The 24,992-nt window shown below is 43.5% G+C and overlaps 1 protein-coding gene across 2 annotated transcripts in view; it reads right to left on the bottom strand.

The window, feature by feature from the left end:
- The window catches only part of LOC126354649 (UDP-glucosyltransferase 2-like), a 132,265-nt gene that overhangs the window by 19,478 nt on the left and 87,795 nt on the right, over positions 1-24,992 (bottom strand). For both annotated transcript variants that reach the window (XM_050004422.1, XM_050004421.1), the window contains exons 5-6: positions 24,730-24,952; positions 14,765-14,984 (exon numbers count right to left, since the gene is read on the bottom strand). In XM_050004422.1, the coding sequence (XP_049860379.1) occupies positions 14,765-14,984; positions 24,730-24,952 (443 nt within the window). The remainder of the gene's footprint in view (positions 1-14,764; positions 14,985-24,729; positions 24,953-24,992) is intronic.

Raw genomic sequence — 24,992 nt, 5'->3', positions numbered from 1 at the left:
TTGCATTTTCTTATCGATAACCAAACGAATTAAGAAGTAAGTTAAACTTATTTCATAGGGTGTAAAAACTGCTGCCTCATCATGAAAGAGAGGAACGGTAGTAATGGTTTACTTTTGATTCACCTCATTTTGATGTCGATGCATATGGGCCAGCGCGCTGTCGGATAGTTTTTTACATAAATCTGCAAATACACGCCGGGCAGAGTGGCCGAGCGGTTCTAGGCGCCACAGTCTGGAACCGCACGACCGCTACGGTCGCAGGTTCGAATCCTGCCTCGGGCATGGATGTGTGTGATGTCCTTAAGTTAGTTAGGTTTAAGTAGTTCGAAGCTCTAGGGGACTGATGACCTGAGAAGTTAAGTCCCATAGTGCTCAGAGCCATTTATTTATTTATTTATTTATTTATTTGCAAATACACCTTTCCCGCTCCAATGGCGGTAAAAGTTGTTACTGTTGGGGATTAGAGACAAATGTGAGAGAGCCAGTTCAGATTGTGGTAAAGAATCTGAAACCTCACTCCTGCTGTTTGGCCACGACCAAAATCATTTATCAGCTATGTTGCTTTGATGACATCACTGAGTTCTTTCTGTAGAGAAGCATACGATTTGCTTGTAATGTCTTCGCTGAAAAACCTATCAACAGAACACCTTTCAAAACTTACAACATGAGCTTGACATGAGCTGAGGTGACTTTTGCCTTAGCCATGGCAGAAAAGGACGTTCGTAATGAGGTGGGTAATGAAAACACAAAACGTGTGATATTGAACACAGTGTGTTAGATTATGTTGCCGGTTCCCAACTTGTTGAAATTTCTAAAGGGGCGATAGGAGTATACATGATCACCACGTAAATTTATATATTTAGGATTGAAAATCATAGAAGATCGCAAAAAAATTGGTTCTTGGTTTCAGGTACACACAGCCACATTGAGATCAAAGCCATAAAATTGCACATTGGAATACAGCAACGTACAGCAGCTTTAAGAATCACAATTACAGATCCGAAATAAAAACTACACATGAAATTATAGCATAGTTCAAATATATATAGGATGAATTAATTAAAGGATACGTACCAAGCCGGCCGGGGTGGCCGTGCGGTTCTAGGCGCTACAGTCTGGAACCACGTGACAACTACGGTCGCAGGTTCAAATCCTGCCTCGGACATACACATGTGTGATGTCCTTAAGTTAGTTAGGTTTAAGTAGTTCTAAGTTCTAGAGGACTGATGACCTTATAACTTAAGTCCCATAGTGCTCAGAGCCATTTTTGATACGTACTGTAAGAACAGCCATAAAGGCTCAAAACGTTAACCTTTTTTTTTTTAATGACAGCATGCATAACGAACGTATAAGCAGAATAACTTGACATCTTCCATAGCCAATCAAGGAGAAGAAAGTTCATAAAACTGGAAAAGGTACATTAAAACTTTGAATCCTTAATACAAAAATTACGTTGAATCGCTTGTCTCCAACGCTAACAGTGTCAACAAATACGACCATGAAAATCCTTGCTCGTATCCAGAAAATGATTCTGCTACGTCAGAAGTACGGAAAAAGTAAGCACTGATGACTGAATAGCGACAGTAAAAATCAAAGAACAGTGTGACGATAATGACGTTGGTGGCAAGGAGTAAAAGGTGAATTTTGCGAGTCGTAGCATTTCTGCAGAGAATGCAAAGAGGATGGACCAACACGTTGTATCTGCTCCTTATGTAGCTACGTCAAGCTAGATTGACTGAACCGAACAATAAGACAAATTTTCATAGTGTCAGTGTGCTCTCGCTACGGACCGACCAAGCAAGGAGCGAGTTAATAGACAAGAGATGCTCCACTATTAACTAGCAACGGGGATCGCTGAATTTACAGTGCAGTTCCTGGATCCAACAAAACATTGCTTGCTGGGAGCCAAATATAGCCAACCGCGCTAAGTGGGGCAGTGTTTGCTCCAATATTTCATGACTCTAGCGATGTGGAGACAGAATATGGTGACTGCAGAATCGAATCACAAATGCAAGGAATTTGACAGCGTGCGCCCATTTGTCAGAGCGGTGTTGCACACCCTCGTGCTCCAATGGGTGCACTGATTCGGTTGAGAAAAGTGTCATAAAGCCGTTGTACCCTCTTCCGGGGCAGACTGGTTCACAACTGTTGTAAGTGGTAGTTGACATACGAGATAGTGACACTGGAACGGATCTGATGTCCGGGCCGGTCACATGTTCTATAGGGGACAGATCTGGGATCTTGGTAGTTAAAGAAGTAACTTAGCATCACGAGGACGGTTCATGTAGATACGTGTCATATGTGAACAGGCAGTGTTCAGTTGAAAATTGGCACTACAATACTGTTAAATGCGAGCTAATATGTGAGGACACAGGATGTCCGCAGCATATAGTGCTGTCAGAGTTCCCTCAAACACTACCAGCCACGATCTGAAGTCATAACCAGTTATTCCCCACTCCATGACGCCACGAGTAGCGCCGCTGTGCCTCTCGAAAACAATGAAGAACGGGACCTCTTCCCAGCTCGCCGCCATAATCAACGATGATCATAGAGTTGAACCAGAATTCATCGCTGAATACAGTGTGACACCAATCATCAGAGGTACATGCTTCCAGATCACGAAACCACTGCAGACGCAGCCGTTTGGATTTCGGTATTAATGCAGCCTGCGTATAGGACGGTAATTCCCTCGTCCAGTTGCTGCAAGTCCCCAACCAATGGTGCATGGTGACTCAGAATGTTGCAGGAAGTTCGTTAGTTTTCCTCGAAGACAGGCACAGATGTGAAGGAGCTACGATGTGCTTGGTTGACATTAAGGCGAACCTCCCTTGTGATGGTCAGACGTGGTCGACCAGAAGCTTGGGACGAGTATGCCTGCCTTCACTTTCCCAATAAGTCCAACATGGGACCACTGTCACATCCAATGCCGCGCAAACCTCGACACTGCTCGCGTCGACCATCCAGCCGTATGGAGACATACAAATTGGTCACTTTAAAACTAAGTCAGGTGCTGATGACGCTGTATCACATGAATGCGTGGTATACACGTGTCCTCCACAGTGATCACTCAATATCTGTATGGTGTCATCGCAAGACACCACACTTGCTAGGTGGTAGCCTTTAAATCGGCCGCGGTCCGTTAGTATACGTCGGACCCGGGTGTCGCCACTATCAGTGATTGCAGACCGAGCGCCGCCACACGGTAGGTCTAGTCTAGACTCCCTAGCACTCGCCCCAGTTGTACAGCCGACTTTGCTAGTGATGGGTCACTGTCTACATACGCTCTCAATTGCAGAGACGACAGTTTAGCATAGCCTTCAGCTACGTCATTTGCTACGACCTAGCAAGGCGCCATTTTCAGTTACTATAAATGTATTCTGAACAGATAATATTGTGAATCGTGTACCGTCAAGAGCGACGTTCATCATTAATGGATTAAAGTTAAGTATCAAACTAATTACTTCCGCTTTCTGAATTCTAATTTCTTGTCACGTTCCAGACCTCACGTCAGTATAGTTCTTCCCTCCTCACGCCAGCCTGTGTGAGCTAAAACGCGTGCATTTCGGCCTCCACTAGTAACATGGTGTTGGCTCTTCTTCCAACACAACAATCTGACATTTTTCGCGCCCCTTACATACCATACGAGACCCAGTAATAGCAGTAAACACGAACAACACAACTTTGGTCACCGTTATACCTGTCACAGAGACAATTGTAACTTCACAGAGAGAATTGCAACTCTGATCGTTTACATCCCGGCCAAATGAGTGTGCGTGCACGACTATGTCTTCTGGGTGCTTAACTTTTTTTTTATCAAGCAGTGTATTTATCTCGGCCATACTTCTGGCTTCGCCAGTCGCGACATTTGTCAAGGGAAAGAAAAATAGAAAAATTAATAGAAACCGTCTCTCACTTGAGCATGGCCATTAGCCCTCTACAGAAAATACATCCCCAGCACGGTTGGTGGATCAACATTTCGCATCCCGTTACTGAAGCCTCCGAATGCAGAGTCTCAAATGAAACGTCACTTCCCTTTCTGCACCTGGTCTTTGGCTCGCAACTGTTGCTCTTTCAGGCAATTCTCGCCTTTTCCATCAGTAGGAAATTGAGCTCACATTGCTTGCGGGCTTAACTTTGGCCCCCTATTGAGTTTTCAGTCAGCAGCTTAGTGTCTACCTTAGTTTCCCACGCTGCATAGTTCGCGGCAGAGACCTGCAAAGTTTGTGTCATCTACGACAGATATGTTAGAACAGTGAATTCGCAGAAGCCGTCAGTTCATATCTCAGAATTTAGTTTTTCGGTGATTGCTCTAAAGCCCTTAATGAGAATCATGTCTGCCAAATCGACGGGTATCAAGGTGTGCCAATATCTACACCATGAGCTGCACGTCAGGAGTATTTATTTGCTAAGCCAGTGTTCGGGCATACAGCTCACTATCGGTTCAAATAGATACTTTTGAAGTGCAGTTTATTGTGTGCAATAAGATATCCTGCATCAAATGCATACAAGCTGCGGGGCGCCCAGCGTGTAAAATTTTAACTTTTCCTATAATTATTGTAACTCACCTGTTTTACAATTCAGTCCATTTGCATGTAACCTCGTGTTGTTTTTTAATGTGATACATGTCAGATGATTGTTCCGTTCTGGCAAAGCAACTTTGCCATATGGCTCACACATCGACTTGTTATATCAATGGAACAAGTGTGTGACGATTAGTGCACACAAATAGTGCCTCAGGCCCACTATTCCTATTTATTTTACTACATATACATCACGTTATTCAACTACCATAAGCACCGTCACTCAAAATTGCAGATGGTCTAATCGAGTTGGTACGTATATCATGACCGACCAGTACGAAGTCCACTGAACCTGTCGTACAGGGGGTACAGTAGGCTTACGTACACACGATCACCAAAGAGGCACATCACTCCCCAGTTAGTCCGTCAAATGTAATCTCTGAACACTCACCCTCCCCCCCCCCCCCCCCCGACACTCCAAAACAATGGAAACGTAGCCAGAACTTCTATTTGACGAACTTCGTTAAAAATTGAATATATGATCAAAAATTAATAAAGAGAAATGACTAGATTGAAGTTAGAAATAGTAGGAATTAGTGAAGTCCGTTGGCAGGAGGGACACGTGAATCCACGATTATAAATACAAAATCAAATAGGGGTAATGCATGGGTCGATTTAGTAAAGAATAAGAAAATATGTAAGTGGGAAACCTACTATGAACAGCATGGTGTACGCATTACCGTAGCCTAGATCTACAAAGCCAACACCCACCACAGTAGAACAAGGATATAAGCCAACTAGCAGATAAAATAAATTATTCAGATAGTAAAGGGAGATGAAAATTTAGTTGCGGTGGGAAGAGAAGGAAAAAAGCGTGCATGAATATGGATTTTGGAGAAAAGAGAAGCAGCCGTGTGAATACGGAGAGCTCAGATGTAAAACAAGTATCGAGCAAAGAAAGGAAAGCTTGAAGTGAAAGGATTATATAAAGGGTCTATAAATGGGAGATTAACTTGAAGGCAATATTATAGAAATGGAAGAGACCTGCAGACACCAGAAGGTTCCATATTGGTGTTATAATGATAAGACAGTGATTTAAGAACCAGATTTTAAATTGTAGGACATTTCCAGGCGCAGATGTGGCTATAAACTGTAGATTAAAACGGAAGAAACTGCAAAAAGGTATTAGGTTAAGGAGATATGACCTGGATAAGTTGAAAGAACCAGAGGTTGGTGAGAGTTTCAGAGGGAGCATTAGGCAACGGTTGACTAGAATAGGGGAAAGGACTATAGTAGAAGACGAATTGGTGGCCTTAAGAGATGAAATAGTGAAGGCAGCAGAGGATGAAATAGGTAAAAATATAAGGCCTAGGAGAAATCCTCAGATATCATAGGAGATATTCAATCTAATTAATGAAAGGAAAAGATACAGAAATGTAATTAATAAAGCAGGAGAAAGGGAATACAAGCCTATAAAAAATAAGACTGACGGGAAGTGCGAAATGGCTAAACAGGAGTGGCTAGAGGACAAAAGTAAGGATTTACAAGGAAAATTAAAGAGGTCTCTGGAGAAAAGAGAAGCACCCGTATGAATATATGAATATGAAGAGCTCAGATGGAAAACCAGTCCCCAGTCCCTAGCAAAGAAGAGAAATCTGGAAGGTGGGAGGATTATATAAAGGGTCTACACGAGGGAGACGAACTTGCAGGCAATATTATAGAAATGGAAGAGGACGTAGATGAAGGTGAGATGGTAGATACGATACTGCGAGAAGAATTTGACAGAACAATGGAAAACCTAAGTCGAATGAAGACCCTGAGAATAGACGACATTTCGTCAGAGCTGCTGATAGTCTTGGGCAAAACTCTTCCATCTGGTGTGCAAGAAGTTTGAGACAGGCAAAATACCCTCGAACTTCAAGAAGAATGTAATAATTATGATTACAAAGAAAGCACGTACTGAGAAGTTTGAAAATTACCAAACTATCAGTTTAGTAAGTCGTGGTTGCAAAATACGTACACGAATTCTGTACAGAAAAATAGGAAAGCTGTTAGAAACTGACGTTGGGGAAGATCAATCTGGATTTCGGAGAAATGTAAGAACTCGCGAGGCAATACTGAGCTTACGACTTTCTTAGGTTAAGGAAAGAAAACCTACTTTTATAGCATTTGTAGACTTATAGAAAACTTTTGACGATGTTGACTAAAATACTCTATTTGAAATTGTGAAGGTAGAAGGAGCAAAATAGAGGAAACGACAGGCTATTTACAACTTGTACAGAAACCAGGCGGCAGTTATAAGAGTTGAGGAGCATGAATGGGAATCAGTGGTCGAGAAGGAAGTGATATACGGTTGTAACCTATCGCCGACGTTATTCAATCCGCACATGGAGCAAGCAAAAAAGGAATCCAAGGAAATATCTGGACTAGGGGTTCAAATTCATTGAGAAGAAATAAAAACTCCGAGGTTTGCCGACGGCATTGTAATTCTGTCAGAGACAGCAAAGGTCTTGGAAGTGCAATGAAACGGAGTGCACAGTGTCTTGAATGGAGGGTATAAGATGAGCATCAACAAAAGTGAAATGAGGATAATGGAATGCAGTCATATTAATTCAAATGATGATGAGGGATTTAGATCAGGAAACGAGACACTTAAGGCAGTAGGTCAGCTTTGCTATTTAGGCGGTAAAAAAATGATGAGGGCCAAAGTAGAGAGTGTACAAAATGTAGATTAACAACAGGAAGAAAAGCGTTCCTGAAGAAGAGAAACTTGTTAACATCGAACATGGACTTAAGTGTTAGGAAGTCTTCTCTGAAGATAGTTGTTATGGAAGTGAAACATGGTCGATAAAAAGTTTAGACGTGAAAACAATAAAAACAAACACCATTTGAACAGGCCTTGAAGCCCCTACGATACCGACCGGCAGCCATGTTTTCTTCAGTCCTTAGGCGTCACCAGATGCAGATACGGAGGGGCATATTGTCAGCACAGCACTCTTCTGGATGTTGTCAATTTTCGTGGCAGGTGCCGCTATTTCTCAGGCAAGTGCTCCTCAATTGGCCTCACCAGGATTGAGTGCACCCTCCTTGCCAACAGCACTCGGCAGACCCGAGCTAAGGCTAACAGTGATCTGACGGGAACTGGTGTTAGCACTGCGGCAAGGCCGTTGGCCCATGAAGAGAATACCGCCTTTTGAAATATGGTGCTGCAGAGGAATACTGAAGATTAGATTGGCAGATCTCTTAATTAATGAGGAGTACTGAATAGAATTGGAGAGACAAGAAATTTGTGGCACAACTTGAGCAAAAGAAGTGGTCGGTTTACTGGACACATTCTGAGACATCAAGGGATCACAAGATTAGTACTGGAAGGAAGTGTGGAGGGTAAAAATCGTAGAGGAAAACCAAGAGATGAATACAATAAACAGATTCAGAAAGATGTATGTTGGAGTAATTCTTTGGAGACGAAGATGTTTGCACAGGTTAATAGTTATATACTATGCAGATTGCACGTCAGTATCAAGGGTGGTGGCATGCACTGCCTGTCACACAGCACGCCACTTACTAGTGGGGTGTTTGTTTTCAATCACTCTCGGCGTCCTGTTCAGTTGCATGGCAGTATATATCGCCTTCGTCGTCTTCAGACGTGTGGGTAGTAGTGCGGTGTGGATGTAGCTTAATTCAAGGAAGAATTGGCTACTGTAGAAGACAGGTACTGGGATGTCCGAATCATCACAGGGGGTATAAGTGAGGAGGGTCGTAAGGCCTCCAGTAATAGACTTGTGAGGCACGTCGGGCTTCGTCGCCACAGGTTCAGGTGACAGCTGACGAACAGGACCTTCGCTCTCCTCTGAACATGATAAAGGCCTAAATCCCCTCTGCTCCTCTGGAGGGTTAGGGACTCGTAACCAATCTTAAATACACTACTGGCCATTAAAATTGCTACACCAAGAAGAAATGTAGATTATAAACGAGTATTCATTAGACAAATATATTATACTAGAACTGACATGTGATTACATTTTCACGCAATTTGGGTGCATACATCCTGAGAAATCAGTACCCAGAACAACCACCTCTGGCCGTAATAACGGCCTTGATACGCCTGGGCATTGAGTCAAACAGAGCTTCAACACGATACCACAGTTCATCAAGAGTAGTGACTGGCGTATTGTGAGGAGCCAGTTACTCGGCCACCATTGACCAGACGTTTTCAGTTGGTGAGAGATCTGGAGAATGTGCTGACCAGGGCAGCAGTCGAACATTTTCTGTATCCGGAAAGGCCCGTACAGGACCTGCAACACGTGGTCGTGCATTATCCTGCTGAAATGTAGGGTTTCGCAGGGATCGAATGAAGGGTAGAGCCACGGGTCGTAACACATCTGAAATGTTACGTCCACTGTTGAAAGTGCAGTCAATGCGAAGAAGGGGTGACCAAGACGTGTAACCAATGGCGCCCCATACCATCACGCCGGGTGATACGCCAGTATGGCGATGACGAACACGCTTCCAATGTGCATTCACCGCGATGTCGCCAAACACGGATGCGACCATCATGATGCTGTAAACAGAATCTGGATTCATCGGAAAAAATGACATTATGCCATTCGTTCTCTCAGGTTCGTCGTTGAGTACACCATAGCAGGCGCTCCTGTCTGTGATGCAGCGTCAAGGATAACCGCAGCCATGATCTCCGAGCTGATAGTCCATGCTGCTGCAAACATCGTCAACTGTTCGTGCAGATGGTTGTTGGCTTGTAAATGTCTCCATCTATTAACTCAGGGATCGAGACGTGGTTGCACGATCCGTTACAGCCATGCGGATAAGATGCCTGTCATCTCGACTGCTAGTGATACGAGGCCGTTGGGATCCAGCACGGCGTTCCGTATTACCCTCCTGAACCCACCGATTCCATATTCTGCTAACAGTCATTGGATCTCGACCAACGCGAGCAGTAATATCGCGATACGATAAACCGCAATCGCGATGGGATACAATCCGACCTTTATCAAAGTCGGAAACGTGATGGTACGCATTTCCCCTCCTTACACGAGGCATCACTACAGCTGTTCACCAGGCAACGTGGTCAACCGCTGTTTGTATGTGAGAAATCGGTTGGACACTTTCTTCATGTCAGCACGTTGTAGGTGTCGCCACCGGCGCCAACCTTGTGTGAATGCTCTGAAAAGCTAATCATTTGCATATCACAGCCTCTTATTCCTGTCGGTTAAATTTCGCGACTGTAGCACGTCATCTTCGTGGTGTAGCAATTTTAATGGCCAGTAGTGTATATTATCAATAGCTTTATACATTGTAATGTTCGAATGTCTTCTCCTGGACAGGTGCAGTGAATTGTGCCAAGATTAAAGTTTCTGGTGATGTGACACATTACTATAGAAACTGAAATAAAGTACTCGTCCTTTCCCTGAGAAAACGAAAAAATAATAATAAATACTACACGACAGCAAAAAGAAACCTATTGGGTCATGGTAACTGACCCATCCCAAGTCATCCAGATACTGATTCACCAACAGACACTGACATCTCAGAGGGGGGAACCAGGGCAATGGGTGGACCTGTTTGTATACAAACATTCATTTGCTGCCAGTTGCTACGATATGTATCTGCGATATGCTGGTGTACAATGTGCGGCGTTCTAGGTACTTTGCGTTGTCGAATGGGCGTTCTAGCGCGACGCTACTAGTTTTACTTAGCGTCGCGCGCTCTGTTGATGCCGGAGCGGAGGTAGATAAGGGACTCGGCTCGCTACTGGCGGCGGGAAGTCGTGGTATGATAACTGGCAGCTATATAAGTGACGTATCTGGTAAGACGGCATCAGTTGTCGAGCAGCCGCATGTGCAGCAGCATCGACACAGACTACTTATGCCGCGTTATTTTAGCAGTGATAATTGTAGCTAGATGCATGAGACATTCCATTTCGTAAATCGTTGGGTAATTCAATATACCGAGATCCACAGTGTCGAGAGTGTGACGAAAATACCAAATTTCAGGCAGAACCTGTCACTGCTAGCAACGCAGAGGCTGACAGCCTTCACTTGACGACCGACGTCAGAGGTGTTTGAGTAGAGTTGTTTGTGCCAACAGACAAGCAACACTGCGTGAAATACTCGCAGTAATGAATGTGGAACGTACGACGAATATAAGCGTTAGTGCGGCGAAATTTATCCTTGAAGAGCTATGGCAGTAGGCGACCAACGCGAGTGCCTTTGCTAACAGCACGACATCGTTGCAGCGCATCTCCTGGGCTCGTTACCATACCCGCTGCACCATGGACGACTCAAGAGCCGTGGTCTGGTCAGATTAATCACGATTTCAGTTGGTAAGGATTGATTGCAGGGTTCGACTGTGGCGTAGACCCCACTAAGCCATTGACTCAAGTTGTCAACAGCGCACTGTGCAAGCTCAATAATGGTTAGGGCATCGTTTACATGGAATAGCCTTGGTCCTTTGCTCCAATGGAACGGACCATTGACTGGGAAACGGTTATGTTCGACTACTTGGAGTCAATTTGCAGCCATCCATTAACTTCATATTCCCAAATAACAATGGATTTTTTATGGATGACGGTGCGCCAGGACGCCGCTCACAAATGTTCGCGATTGGTTTGAAGAACATTCGTGACAATACGAGCGAATGATTTGGCCACCCAGATCGCCAGAAATAAACACCATCAAACATTATTGTGACATGATGGAGAGGTCCGTTCAAGCACAAAATTCTGCACTGGCAACATTTACGCAATTATGGATGGCTACCATGGCTCAATATTTCTGCTTGGGACCTCCAACGACTTGTTGAGTCCATGCCAAGTCGAGCTGCTACACTATGCCGGAAATAAGGACGCCCGACACAATATTAGGAGGATCCCACGATTTTTGTTAGCTCAGTGTATATTCTTACAGTATATAATTGCATTTTACGAGTGATAAAAGTTATTTGATGGCGTTACTTTTATAAAACCAAAGCAATTACTTTTTATGCGAACACAGTTTACATGCACAAACATAAAAAATATTTGTGTTATTATTGTTATTTTGCACTCAGTAAATGTTCTTCATCATGATCAAAGGCAACAGATTCCTGTTGTTACTTATGTATGCGAAGTTGTTGAGTAACAGAAACATGTTTTATGCAAGTTTGATGAATTATTGTAACGATGTTTGATATAATTTTGTTTTGCGTTTTTATTCTTTATTTTACTTTTTTGCTGCGGAAATTGCGTTTCCTATTGCTATATGGTAAATCTTATTATTTTCTTTATTTTTTTCTACATCCCTCTGTTTCACATTACAGATCAACAATTTTTTTAATAAAATCTGAATTAAAAACTGATAATTTCAATCTTGCTATAAATGCTGTTTACTTTTAATTAATAGACAGGGGAATATCTGCATAGAACAAAAATGTTCCGTAGGTTAATCGGCTCTTTAAATATCCTCAGTTTCTCGACAGTTCACTGCTTCCGGTTTTTAGGGGAATGTACTAAGACACTGACCGCCTAGGTAAAGAAAGCAATAGTTATGAGGTAGCAACCAACAAGTAAGCAACACATCTAAGATACAAATTAACGAGGGTACGATGTCAACTGTCAAAAGCTACTGGAAAAACTACCACAGTACATGCTTGCTTGTCATAGCCTACGGTAGTTTTACAGCTCTAATACGCACCATGTGAGATGTGGTGATGACTACGTTGACGCAGAATGGCATTTAGCTGTAATTGTTGCCCATGTGTGATGTACGGATGTCTCTAGCCGAGCGGACATCAAACCCCTGCCGCGAGTTGCGGAGGCGTACATGTCAGAATCGGCATGTTGCGTGGCGATTATAAAGGACATTTATTGTCTTCGAGGAAATTGTAGTGATTTCACCAACATACTTCGATTTTATGGAATCTGGTGAGCTTAACCTTCGTTAAGCTTCAACAAGTTTCGAGTTCTGCAATGCTCATGGCTGGGCTTTGGGCAAGTAAAATAAAACTAACTGCTCTAGACACCTTCAACACGTTTTTACACTGACATTTTTATGTGGTGAGGACAGTCTTGTTATTTTAGGTAACCTGTCTGAAGATATACTTCTGCAGAAGCTTATAGGTCTTTTTCTAATGTTTATGGGGCAAGTCTTACTTTGATATCACGTGAATCTTTCAGAACACTTACCTTCTATTTATTATTAACAAAAGTTTACTTTTCCAATTGCACGTTGAGTCCTGTGTAGGCTGTCATCATTTTTGACACGAATTTTCATTTTCATTGCTAATCAGTTTCGTATATCCTCTTTTGTGTTATTTTTTATATTGCTTGTTGTAATTCTTCTGTCTTATGTTGCTGTAAATTGGGTTGCTAGTTAGAAAGTCATTTGATCAGGTTTGACAAACCGACTCCGAATAACGTATCAACTTAATGGATCGGCGCACTTACCACGAAAAAGGACGGTTTTTGTTAATAATTGAAAATTTCCTAATATTCGTTAATTTAAAAAAAACTGTAAAGGTGTAATTGGAAAACAATGATTTTTTTTGTTCCTTTCAGCTCACATTGAAGGTTGTCTTTTAAACTGTGCCGTGTTTCCATTCTTAATGCGTTCGAGAATCAAAAGTTGTGTACCCTAGCACCTTACCGTTCCCTATTCCTTGAATTGCTAACTTTTCAAAAGAAAAGCACAACAGGCATCTTGGTAGTGGTGAGAGGCTTCATACGTCGTAAGCTTTCAATTCTTATACGTAGGAACTGAGGACAACATTTTGCTTTTCTAATTTATTACTTGTTTCCATCAGTTTTCTAGGTCATCTGATTTCATAACAGAGCTAAATAGAAGAACAGATTATTCTTACTTATATCATGTATGTCATATTGCCACATGTCGCAACTCTTGCAAGAAACGTAGATGAAATGAATATAATTGTATATGAAGTGGTTGAAAATACCAGCCAACCAGTTGCAAAACAAAGTTTTATTTCGATATTTCTACACTCCTGGAAATTGAAATAAGAACACCGTGAATTCATTGTCCCAGGAAGGGGAAACTTTATTGACACATTCCTGGGGTCAGATACATCACATGATCACACTGACAGAACCACAGGCACATAGACACAGGCAACAGAGCATGCACAATGTCGGCTCTAGTACAGTGTATATCCACCTTTCGCAGCAATGCAGGCTGCTATTCTCCCATGGAGACGATCGTAGAGATGCTGGATGTAGTCCTGTGGAACGGTTTGCCATGCCATTTCCACCTGGCACCTCAGTTGGACCAGCGTTCGTGCTGGACGTGCAGACCGCGTGAGACGACGCTTCATCCAGTCCCAAACATGATCAATGGGGGACAGGGTAGTTGACTTACACCTTCTAGAGCACGTTGGGTGGCACGGGATACATGCGGACGTGCATTGCCCTGTTGGAACAGCAAGTTCCCTTGCCGATCTAGGAATGGTAGAACGATGGGTTCTATGACGGTTTGGATGTACCGTGCACTATTCAGTATCCCCTCGACGATCACCAGAGGTGTCCCTAATTTGCTGGGAAGTGGCGGTGCGGTCCCCTACGGCGCTGCTTAGGATCCTACGGTCTTGGCGTGCATCCGTGCGTCGCTGCGGTCCGGTCCCAGGTCGACGGGCACGTGCACCTTCCGCCGACCACTGGCGACAACATCGATGTACTGTGGAGACCTCACGCCCCACGTGTTGAGCAATTCGGCGGTACGTCCACCCGACCTCCCGCATGCCCACTATACGCCCTCGCTCAAAGTCCGTCAGCTGCACATACGGTTCACGTCCACGCTGTCGTGGCATGCTGCCAGTGTTAAAGACTGCGATGGAGCTCCGTATGCCACTGCAAACTGGCTGACACTGACAGCGGCGGTGCACAAATGCTGCGCAGCTAGCGCCATTCGACGGCCAACACCGCGGTTCCTGGTGTGTCCGCTGTGCCGTGCGTGTGATCATTGCTTGTACAGCCCTCTCGCAGTGTCCGTAGCAAGTATGGTGGGTCTGACACACCGGTGTCAATGTGTTCTTTTTTCCATTTCCAGGAGTGTATATATATCTTCTTCCGAAGGAGTAGGCCTTAGATGTATCGAAACCTAGGTCAAGGGCTAATAAACCTTTGTTTTTCAACTGGTTGGCTGATATTTTCAGCCTCTTCAGATTTACACAGTTCCTGATTCGCAGCATTTTATAATTATGTATCCTGCTACAGTTATTTCGAAATCAATATACTCTACCTGGGATCCTCCAGAACAGTCCGCACGGCTTGGAGGACAGACTGTTGTGTGATGCTTCGAAAGTCCAGCTTGACTCCAATTCCAGCGCTGACCATTTTTGCCACATTGTATGCTTGATCACCAAAGAAAGGTATTCCGACTAGTGGCACACCGTAATAGGATGCCTCATTGAAACTCTGAAGTCCGCCTTGAGTGATGAACAGTAGAATGTTTGGGTGAGCTACAGAAAAAAATGCAGTCAGTGGTTTACATAACGTTCGATAAACTATACGTCGTAGAAATTCAAAAAGAAGGGAAGACAGCAACAGACAAAATTGAGCACATGCAGTTAAGGGGCACACTCGAACCACAAGCGTCGCATGAAGATCGTAATAGGTGTGTATTGGTTGTGTAAAATCAGCTTATCTAAAAGCAGTGTCAAGCAAAGAACGACATTTCAGTTTCTTTTAAGAAAGCATTTGCAGTGTAGCAAGACAAAGTCAATAGAACATAATGGTTACACTACCTTTATTGGCCACAGCATTACTTCAAGATATTCATGATAAATTTCTAATTATGTGAGTAGTTAATTTTAATTTGAAAGTTATATCTCAACTGAGAATAGCATTTAGATGTTTATGAGAGTAGCTAATCTTAATTTGAAAGTTATATCTCAAGTGAGAATAGCATTTAGATGATCATTCGAAGAACTTTGACTATACTAAATAACAGAATACCAGAAGATTTTTTAATAATTATTTGCATCTCAGAGTACATGGGAGTGTTGCCGTTTTTCAACATAACCATAGATTTTTCTAAATGACAACATGGTTTCACAACTGGAAAAAATAATCATATCGAAGTTTTCTGTCAGAACGGGTGAAGAGAGAGAAATGAATGAATCATAACGAATTATAATTGTAAGAGCTCAAAAGCCCGAATGTTCTGTCAGAGATTTTGCAGGTTTCTAGGTCCACTGCTACCGATGGTATTGTGAAACGGATAGGTCATAGGAGCTTCAAAGCCAATAAGTCCTTTCATAGATCTAAGAAATTAATTGGTGCACACCCATGACTCCAAAGATTGCTACATGATCCAGTTACTGGAAACCCTGTTCATGTGCTGCATCCGTTACATTTCGAGTATTGATACTAAACCACAAAGGTAGTGTCTTGTTTGTGCTCCTAGTCATAAGCAACTGACTACATTAAAAAAAGACGTAATATGTGCATAGAGAGACTGTGGCATGATATTTAGCGTTCGCTGCAGTGCCACGTTGTTCAACAAGGGGCCTTCAATAAGTAATTCAATATTTTGTTCTGAAAACAGATTCCTTTTTTCAGGATTATAGTACACTATATTATTCGCCATTCGTTTGCCTAAGAAATTCTGTTTCTCAGCATAATCTCCTTTCAATGTGATGGCCTTACACCACCGTAGTGGGAGGGTCTTTATGCCCGTATGCCTGCATGGTAACACTCTGCTGGTCGACGTCGGAGCCACCGTCTCACTGCACCAATAGCCTCCCCATCACCTACTTACTGTTTCCCACAAAGTTCATTCTCCGTTGCGCCAAAAAGATGGAAACAGAAAAAGCGAGCTTCGAGCTGTAGGATCGATGAGGAAGAACAGTGCAATTAAGTTCTGTGAGCTCCTCTCGGTTGTGGAGACTTCTGTGGCGACGAACACGTTGAAGTCGTTTCTTCAGTTTCCCCAGGGTAGCACAATACACCTTAAATTTGAATGTTGCATCATGAGGGAGGACATTAAACACAATAACTTCTGGTACCGAGCTCCACGGATTTCGAATCCGCGCCAGACGGCACGAATCTTGAATAATACTAGAGGTCTCTGAAGCCGGCGCACCGAAAGCCGTGGTTGCGTGTGTATAATGTGAGGGCGCACGGTGGAACACATGGTCCCAGCGGCCAATAGCAACGTACCCTAGGCGCCATTGTGGAACACGTGGTCGTAGCGGCCAATAGCGACGTACCCTATCATGTATTTAAGCGCCTGCCTCTCGCCTACCAGACACGAAGCGCCGATTAAACCGCATGAGACAGGAAATCAAGGCAGCAGTCGATCATCACCGGAACCAGGAATGGGAAGACCTTGTGTCTACCCTCAATCCTGAGGATGGCACTGCATGGAGGGTGGTAAAGTCCTTCCTACGCCGGCGACAGCGAATACCGCCTTTACAGGTCGGGAACGACTTCGCCAGCGACCCCGACGCGAAAGCCAGCGTCCTGGCTGACGCCTTTGCAGCCAACTTCACACCGGTGGCCGACGTCATCGACGACGACCACATGCGGCGAGTCCACGAGCAACTGCCAACCTTCCGCGGCGCAAGGGAGGAAGGCGACGTTATCGAGCCGATAACGGAGGAGGAAGTTGCGGTACAACTTCGCTCGCTGAACCCCAAGAAGGCCGGAGGCAGCGATGGCGTCACAAACCTCCTGCTGAAGAACCTTCCACCGGGCCTAAACCGGCAACTTGCCAATGTTTTCAACGAGATTCTCCGATCGGGTGACTACCCCTCTGCGTGGAAACACGCGGAGGTCGTGGCCATCCTGAAATCTGGCAAGGACCCACGCAAGGCATCGAGCTACCGACCCATCAGCCTACTCCCGTCCCTCTCAAAAGTTTTCGAGAGGCTGTACGCGAGAAGACTGATGCGACACGTCACCCAGGAGGGCATCATCCCGGACGAGCAGTTCGGATTCCGAGAAGAGCATGCCACTTCCCACCAGCTGTTGCGGGTGGTAGAACCGGCCATGAGGGCACTGGAGACAAGGGAATTCCTTGGCGCAGTGTTCCTCGACGTCTCCCGAGCGTTTGACTCGGTGTGGCACGACGGTCTCGAGTTCAAACTCTTTGAGCAAGGGATACCGACGTCTCACATGACGTTGCTGCGGTCGTACCTGTCCGAACGAACCTTCCACGTGAGGGCTGACGACGGTACGTCCACAGACCGGCAGGGGTGCCGCAGGGGTCGGTTCTCGGCCCCTCGCTGTACTCCCTGTACACTGCAGACGCGCCGAAAGTGGCAGGAGTCGAACTGGCGCTGTATGCTGATGATACAGCCCTGTTCACGCGCAGCATGGATGCCCAGGTGCTGAGAAACCGCCTCCAACGCGGGTGCGACGCCTTGGGCTCATGGGCAACAAAGTGGCGGTTGAAATTCAACGCCACAAAGAGCCAGGCAGTCGTCTTCACTCGAAGACTTCTGCCGCCAGGGCTTAAACCGCTCGAAATCCTGGGAGAACCCATCCCATGGAGTGGGACGGCAAAATACCTAGGGGTTACCCTAGACCGCAGGCTCACCTGGAAGCATCACATCCGTGATGTGAAAGGGAGAGCAGTTGGACGCCTCCGCGCCCTGTATCCACTGCTAAACCCGCAGTCAACCTTGCCACCGCAACATGGCATCACGCTTTACCTAACATTGGTTCGCCCACTGTTAGATTATGCGGCCGTGGTCTGGGGGAAAGCCGCAGATGCTCACATTGTGACTCTGCAACGGATGCAGAACCGCGCCCTGAAGACTGCTATGCATCTTCCAAGGCGCTTTTCGACGCGCCAACTCCACGAGGACACCGGAATCCTGCCTCTTCGAGAAAGGTTCCGCGCCATCGCCAGGAAATTCTACGAGAGGACGGAACACTCCCGTAACCGGCTCATCCGTGGACTGGGCCAACAACCACATCACAGGCCAACCACGCGCTGGCCTGACCTGCTGAGGGATTAAGTTTTACTAATCTCCCAGCAGAGTGTGTTACTTTTTCTCTTACAGGTCACACCAGCATGGAAAATTCGACAGGTGTGTTAATATATTTTTCTTTTCTCTTCCACAGGAACCGCAGGAATGACAAATCTGTCTAGACTGCACCATTCTCGAGCCAAGGATCGGCTCGTCTTTACAGCGTCAGCGTCAGCGAGGCAGTCTGAGATTCACGTGAGTCTATCGACATCTCGACTACAGACAGAGTCTTTACTCTTCTTTGTTTACATGTACGAGTGGACATTGTGGACTCGTGAGGTTTCCGCTTGTGAAAATGAAATGTCGTGTGGCTAAGGCCTCCCATTGGGTAGACCGTTCGCCTGGTGCAGGTCTTTCGATTTGACATCACTTCGGCGACCTGCGCGTCGATGGGGATGAAATGATGATGATTAGGACAACACAATACCCAGTCCCTGAGCAGAGAAAATCTCCGACCCAGCCGGGAATCAGACCCGGGACCTTAGGATTCACATTCCGTCGCGCTGGCCACTCAGCTAACGGGGCCAGACTTTTCGCTTGTGACCCCATTGCTTCTTGCATGTTGTTGTTTGTAAGGTCTTGCTCCGTCGTCCGTCATTGTCCGTCCTTTCACATCCGTTTTGTTTGTTCGCAGGCAGCTCCCGAGCTCCCGTTTGGTCCCGCCGAGCTATCATTCTTGGCAATCCCACGACTGTTCCGGTTGCGGTTATAACATAACCCCTTCAGACTTCCAGAAGACGGTCGCCATGATTTTACTAGCTAATGATGCGGCTTTGAACTTTTAATGAAACCATTTTAGCCAGTAGTGTATTCCTCAGGTTTTATGTAAAGTTTTTAATCGGTCCTTTTCTGGTATTGGTCTAATAATACTCCTATTCGCAGAGTGGTAACCATTGCCTAATAGTGCACAGAATTTCTGGTGTATTTTGCTGGACACATTTCTCGGAAACCTCGATGTGAGCCGCATCGAACTTTTGTGAGATTTACTAGCGCATCGACTGAGTCGGAAAATGAAGAACTTTGGTTCTGATAAAACAAAAGGGAAGAATCATTTTTTATCAAATCCAAAGACTTTTGGTAATAACAGCACAATATGTAAACGACGTTCCATTTAGGTAAATCGGTTATTAGCTTATTATAAAGTTTTGCTTATTTTTGAAACAAGCACATTTAGGACAGAATCGTAACCATTTTCGACCCACAATGTCGATCTTCAGACGCTACAGTAGTACAAAGTAAAAAGTTTGCATTACGACCATTAAATAAGTAAAAACACTTTTGCTAGCTCTACTTCTGAATTAAGTGAAGAAATCAGATGTTATCGAAACCATTTTAGTCAGTAGTATTCCCCTTAAACTCTGTCTAATGTTTATTAGATTGAAGTTATAGTTAACCAGTGGAAAATGCAGGAAATTCTACTTAGTCATTCAACCACTACAGTCAAGGGACATAACTCTGACTGGAAAGAAATCACATATAGGATTCCCCAAGACTCAATCCCCATATATGTAAGTGGTCTCCTGTCGAATATACAACAAGGTATATTAGTTCATTTTGCAGATAACACTACTATTGTAACCAATCCAAGCTTACATACAGAAAAAGAGGAAATGGTAATCAAAGTTCTTACAAGTATCGTTGACTGGTTTTCTACGAGTGGACTCACTCTCAGTTTTAAAAAGATACACCACATTCAGTTCTGCGCATCCAGCAGTACTACACCAATGCCGGCCGGGGTGGCCGAGCGGTTCTAGGCGCTACACTCTTGAAACCGCGCGACCGCTAAGTTCGCAGGTACGAATCCTGCCTCGGGCATGAATGTGTGATGTCCTTAGGTTAGTTAGGTTTAAGTATTTCTAAGTTCTAGAGGACTGATGGCCCATAGTGCTCAGAGCCATTTGAACCATTTTACTACTCCAAAGATAAGTGTAACACATGGCGAGGAAACAGTAAATAGGGCGAAACTTCAAATTTAGGTGTCCAAATTGATGAGATTGAAATGGAAAAATCAAATTTGGGAACACAGTTAACCTTAGCATCATTACAATTCTTGGCGAGAGACAAATCAGTTAGTTGACATAATTTGCATTCTTTTATTCAGTAATGTCATATGAAATAATGTTGTGGAGTAACTCATCTTTAAGAAAGAATGTCGTCATTGCTCAAAAAAGTGCTGTAAGAATACTATCTAGTGCTCACCTCCAATTACCTTGTAGATGTCTGTTTAAGAAGTTGGAAATTCTGATTACTGTTTCACAGTGAACCGTTTACTGGAAAAACCTCTTGGGTCCTAACAAGTGATTTGTTATTGGGAAATAAAAAACTAGATGATTCTTCACCCAGCGTCACAATGTGAGTTAGTTTTAATCTATGTTAACTACATAGAATGTAAATATTATCCAAAAGTTTTGAATCTTCGGTTAATATCCACTGCGGAGACATACATTGTTAAATTTGTCTGACCCGAAGGGTTTCTGAAACAAATGTAAATAAATTTAATTGAATTAAACAATTTCATGTAAAAACCATTGCTCACAATACATATTTCGCCACAGTATTACATCAGTGACTTTTCTATATTCACACAGGCGGGTTGGGAGTATAAATTACTGTAGAATCGCTGGATTTCTTCGGAATGAGGTAAGTAAGGTTTGATTTTTTTTAATCTGTAATTTTTTGTCACTAACTACTGGCACTTCAGATGTGAAAGCTGATTGTGATCGAAACTCTTGAATTTGCTGTCCATCTGCAAGCCACCAACGAACGTTCGGGTCTTCATCACTCTAGTAGTAAGTTTGCTGTAGAGAAACGCCATAAAGTCTGAAACTGAAAAACGTTGCTTTCTTTCTGGAGGAAATTTTTCTTCCTTGTGATTCCGCAGACAACACATTCTTCTTGTAATGTGCTGGCCACCATGAAAGCTCTCTTACAGCTAGAAGAGGTGATTAATTCTGCGTACTCCAACTGGCAGGTACACTCTATCAGTCTTCTCTACGTTTCTCTTCGCAACACTGGAGTCCCTGACACAACACAGGCAGCTCTGCCCTCTGATGGGGAAATATTAATGGACTGAATCTAATCTTCCTTTGGCTATCGGTGTCAGTATAAGTCGGATTACACAATGATTTTTACAATGAAGTGAATACCCCTAGCTGCATACAGGCGTTGATGTAAGTCAACGGGGACCGCTGAAAATGTCTGCCCCAACCGGAACCCGAACCCGGGATCTCCTGCTTACGTGACACACGTTCTATCCATCTGAGCCACCGAGGACGCAGAGGATGGTCCGACTGCAGGGACATATCTCTGGCATTCCCAAATTTCTTTCGGACCTTTCCGAAAGAATAGATACCATATTCATATACAATGATTTTTGTTTTGGACAATGCAGTCGTCAGAGAAAATATGGGAATGTCGGACATTTTTGGCAGACTTATTCATTTATACAACTTAAGATAAAAAGCATTGGGGCTCTTTCTAGTTGTTGTTTCATCGTACGTGTAGAATATGACCTTCCCAAATTTTAAACCATGTGTGTTGAAGACAGTGTAAGTAAGCTGATGCAAGTAGACGGTGTCTTCAACGAGCATAACTGGAAGCATCAGATTTTGCGTGTAATCACCTCAAATGTTGGCGAAATCCTGAGAATCTCTGCACGTGTTCTGCATACGATCATGTGTCTTGTGGAACTTTTCAGCTCCCCTTTTAGGAATTAATACTTTGGCTGCGGCCACACGCTTTGCATTATTATTTACGGTAGGACTTCTTATTTTCGCACATATTTCTTAGCAGACACAACATGTATCAAACTGTGGTTGACCAAATTTCAAATTGAAATTTTCATTAAATATGTTCCAGTAATGCCAATAAGTTACTTTCACTTCAGGTTATTGTGATTGAAAGAGAGTCCACACTTCTTTCAGATTAAGCTTTAAAGCCAAGTATTTGTACTCTCTATTTCTGTAGTGTGATTTATAAACTGGAAAACTGTTTATGTGTTTCTCAACCAACAATGTTACGTCAGTTGGATATACATTTGCACACCTCTGTTGTCCCCACGTATCTTTGGGGAACTTAAAAGAGATTGGTAGATCTCGTCTTCTCCGCAATTTGTTACAGAAACACTGTACATGGATAAAAATGCACGCTTTCAGACTTGAACACACCCATGAGAGCTAGAGAGCCAGTATTTGTACGTATGACCTATGTGTTTGTTTCTGACAGGTAAGCTGTTGTCGCCTGACAATTTAGGACGTTTCCTTGCAATGACACACACTATCATTATGCTCTGTAAGTAACCACCTTTCTCATTTTTAGTGCGGAATCTTAAGAATTTAGAATATAATTCCATCTTGACGTCTAAGCTAATTGTAGTAGTCATGAATTACGACTTGCACCTGCAATGCAGTGCATTCGTAAGAGGAATAATAGGGACAGATTAACTAAACAATAATAATAGTTTCACTGGCAAACCAATTACTTGCAATCACAACCTCGTTCTTTATGCTTAACTGTTTCACCTTTATAGTTCACGTATTCAATGTTTTTAACTGTACTATCTTCTGTTCGTTCTTGTTACTATATAACTCTTTTCACTACTTTCTTCCTTTTTTTTTCAGATAGATTTCATCACTACCAGACGACATTTCACTTGCAACTGATGTACAAAGCCTGAAATTTATATCGAGTAAAAATGCGGGAAGAAACCAGAAACAACAGAATAACGAGTGATATTGCCAACTTTTTGAATAAAAATCCCTCCTCTCCTGGACATGAGGTATTCCTACATAACACGAAAACTTCCACCAGCTACCGGAACCACTGTTTAACGCTGTAATGAGGGGTTTCCAAATAAATCTATGCGTCTATACACAAACTATCATACGATCACATAATCTCAATTAACTTAAAAAGCGGATATGGGGTGTTTCTGTAAGTGTATTCCCTCACAAAGTTTGTTTTAAATAATTCTCTACAATTCAAAAGGAAAAATGATGTACATAATTACAATACCAGAAGGTAAAATGACATTCATTACTCCACACTATGGTTGTCTTTAGTACAAAAGGGGGGTCCACAATGCTGCAACAAAATTGTTTGACCACTTACCCACTAATCTAAAATATCGGACAGACAACAAAGTAAAATTTGAAAACAAACTAAGAAAGTTCCGGTCCGTAGCAGCATTTCTGTTACCGTACCTTGTAAAATGTATTAAGTAGGTCTTACTCATACCTGTATATCTTTCTTCTTTTTCTAACATAATTGCAATTTATGGCGCAAAATGACCCGTGGACCATGTAACTAAGTAACTAAGGTGTTACTTAAATGCATGTGGATCATACCTAGGGGCGACATTTGGTGAACAAATTTCATGCGCTGCCAAATTAAACATAATACCGAATTTCAGGGAAATATATGATACAACTAAGTGTACTTTTCTTGGCCCAATCTTTGTGCCAGCGAGTTGCAACAGAATGCCGCCCTTGCCGCTTGGTCCGTGTCGTCCCATCTGAACTGATGGGCAATGGCGTAAACGTCTAGCAGTCCAAAGCGCAGCAGCACCGGCCTTCGGAAATATTTACCACAATAATTGCTCCTTCCTTCTATTTATCATAAAAATCTTTCTCTGCTTCAAAACTGACTTCATTGCTTTAAGGACCTGTATTCCGTTTTCATATTTTATGAGTAAATGATCGAACCATTATTGTAAATGTGATATATTTTATGCCTTTCACAGGTAATGACTGTCTCAGGGGACGCGCGCATCTAGCGCAAAGAGTAGGGCAAGAAAAGTATCCTTAGATGTTTCTATTTAACTCCCTGATTTTAGGTATATATTTGGTTTGAAACCCACGAACGGTGGTTCACCAAAATCCACCCCTAGGTGTGACCCACATGTACTTTAATACCACATTACTTAGCTCACAAGTACACCTAGTAGAAATAGTTTTACTTTTTTTGAGGGCTTAATGTAAGCTTAGTATGTTTTCCTACTACAGCATCTGAAGAAGGCCGTTGGTGGTGGTGGTGGCGGTGGCGGAGGGGGGGGGGGGGGGGGGCGAAATCGGTTACGACTGTGTCATAAAAGTGATTGAATCAAAAACAAACAAATATTTATAAAAATAGTACTTGTTTTGGCACTTCTGATATTCTTATGGCAGTTACTCTCAATGTGTGGGCTTCTTGGAGCGTATATAAATATTTAAATAACTGGATTTATTACACAAAACATCCTCTTGTGGCAACCACTTGGCGATCATGACGTTGCTTGGCTTCCCTGGTAGAGAGTCATCCTCAAACTTCCAAAGGACCTTCTGCGGAAGTTCGGAAAAGGCGTCCATCAGTGCTCGTCGTATAGACTCTGGCAGAGTTCTGCTCTTAACATTCGAACCAAGACTGAAGTATATGGCTCCATGTTCCGCACCATTCAGGAAGGACTGTATCTCCTACAACGGCAGTCGCTTCATTGTATCACAAAGTATCGTA

This window comes from Schistocerca gregaria, chromosome 3, assembly GCF_023897955.1.
Source record: "Schistocerca gregaria isolate iqSchGreg1 chromosome 3, iqSchGreg1.2, whole genome shotgun sequence".
NCBI lineage: Eukaryota > Metazoa > Arthropoda > Insecta > Orthoptera > Acrididae > Schistocerca > Schistocerca gregaria.
The sequence above is the reverse complement of the archived record's forward strand: the minus strand, read 5'-3'. Positions and strand labels throughout refer to the sequence as shown.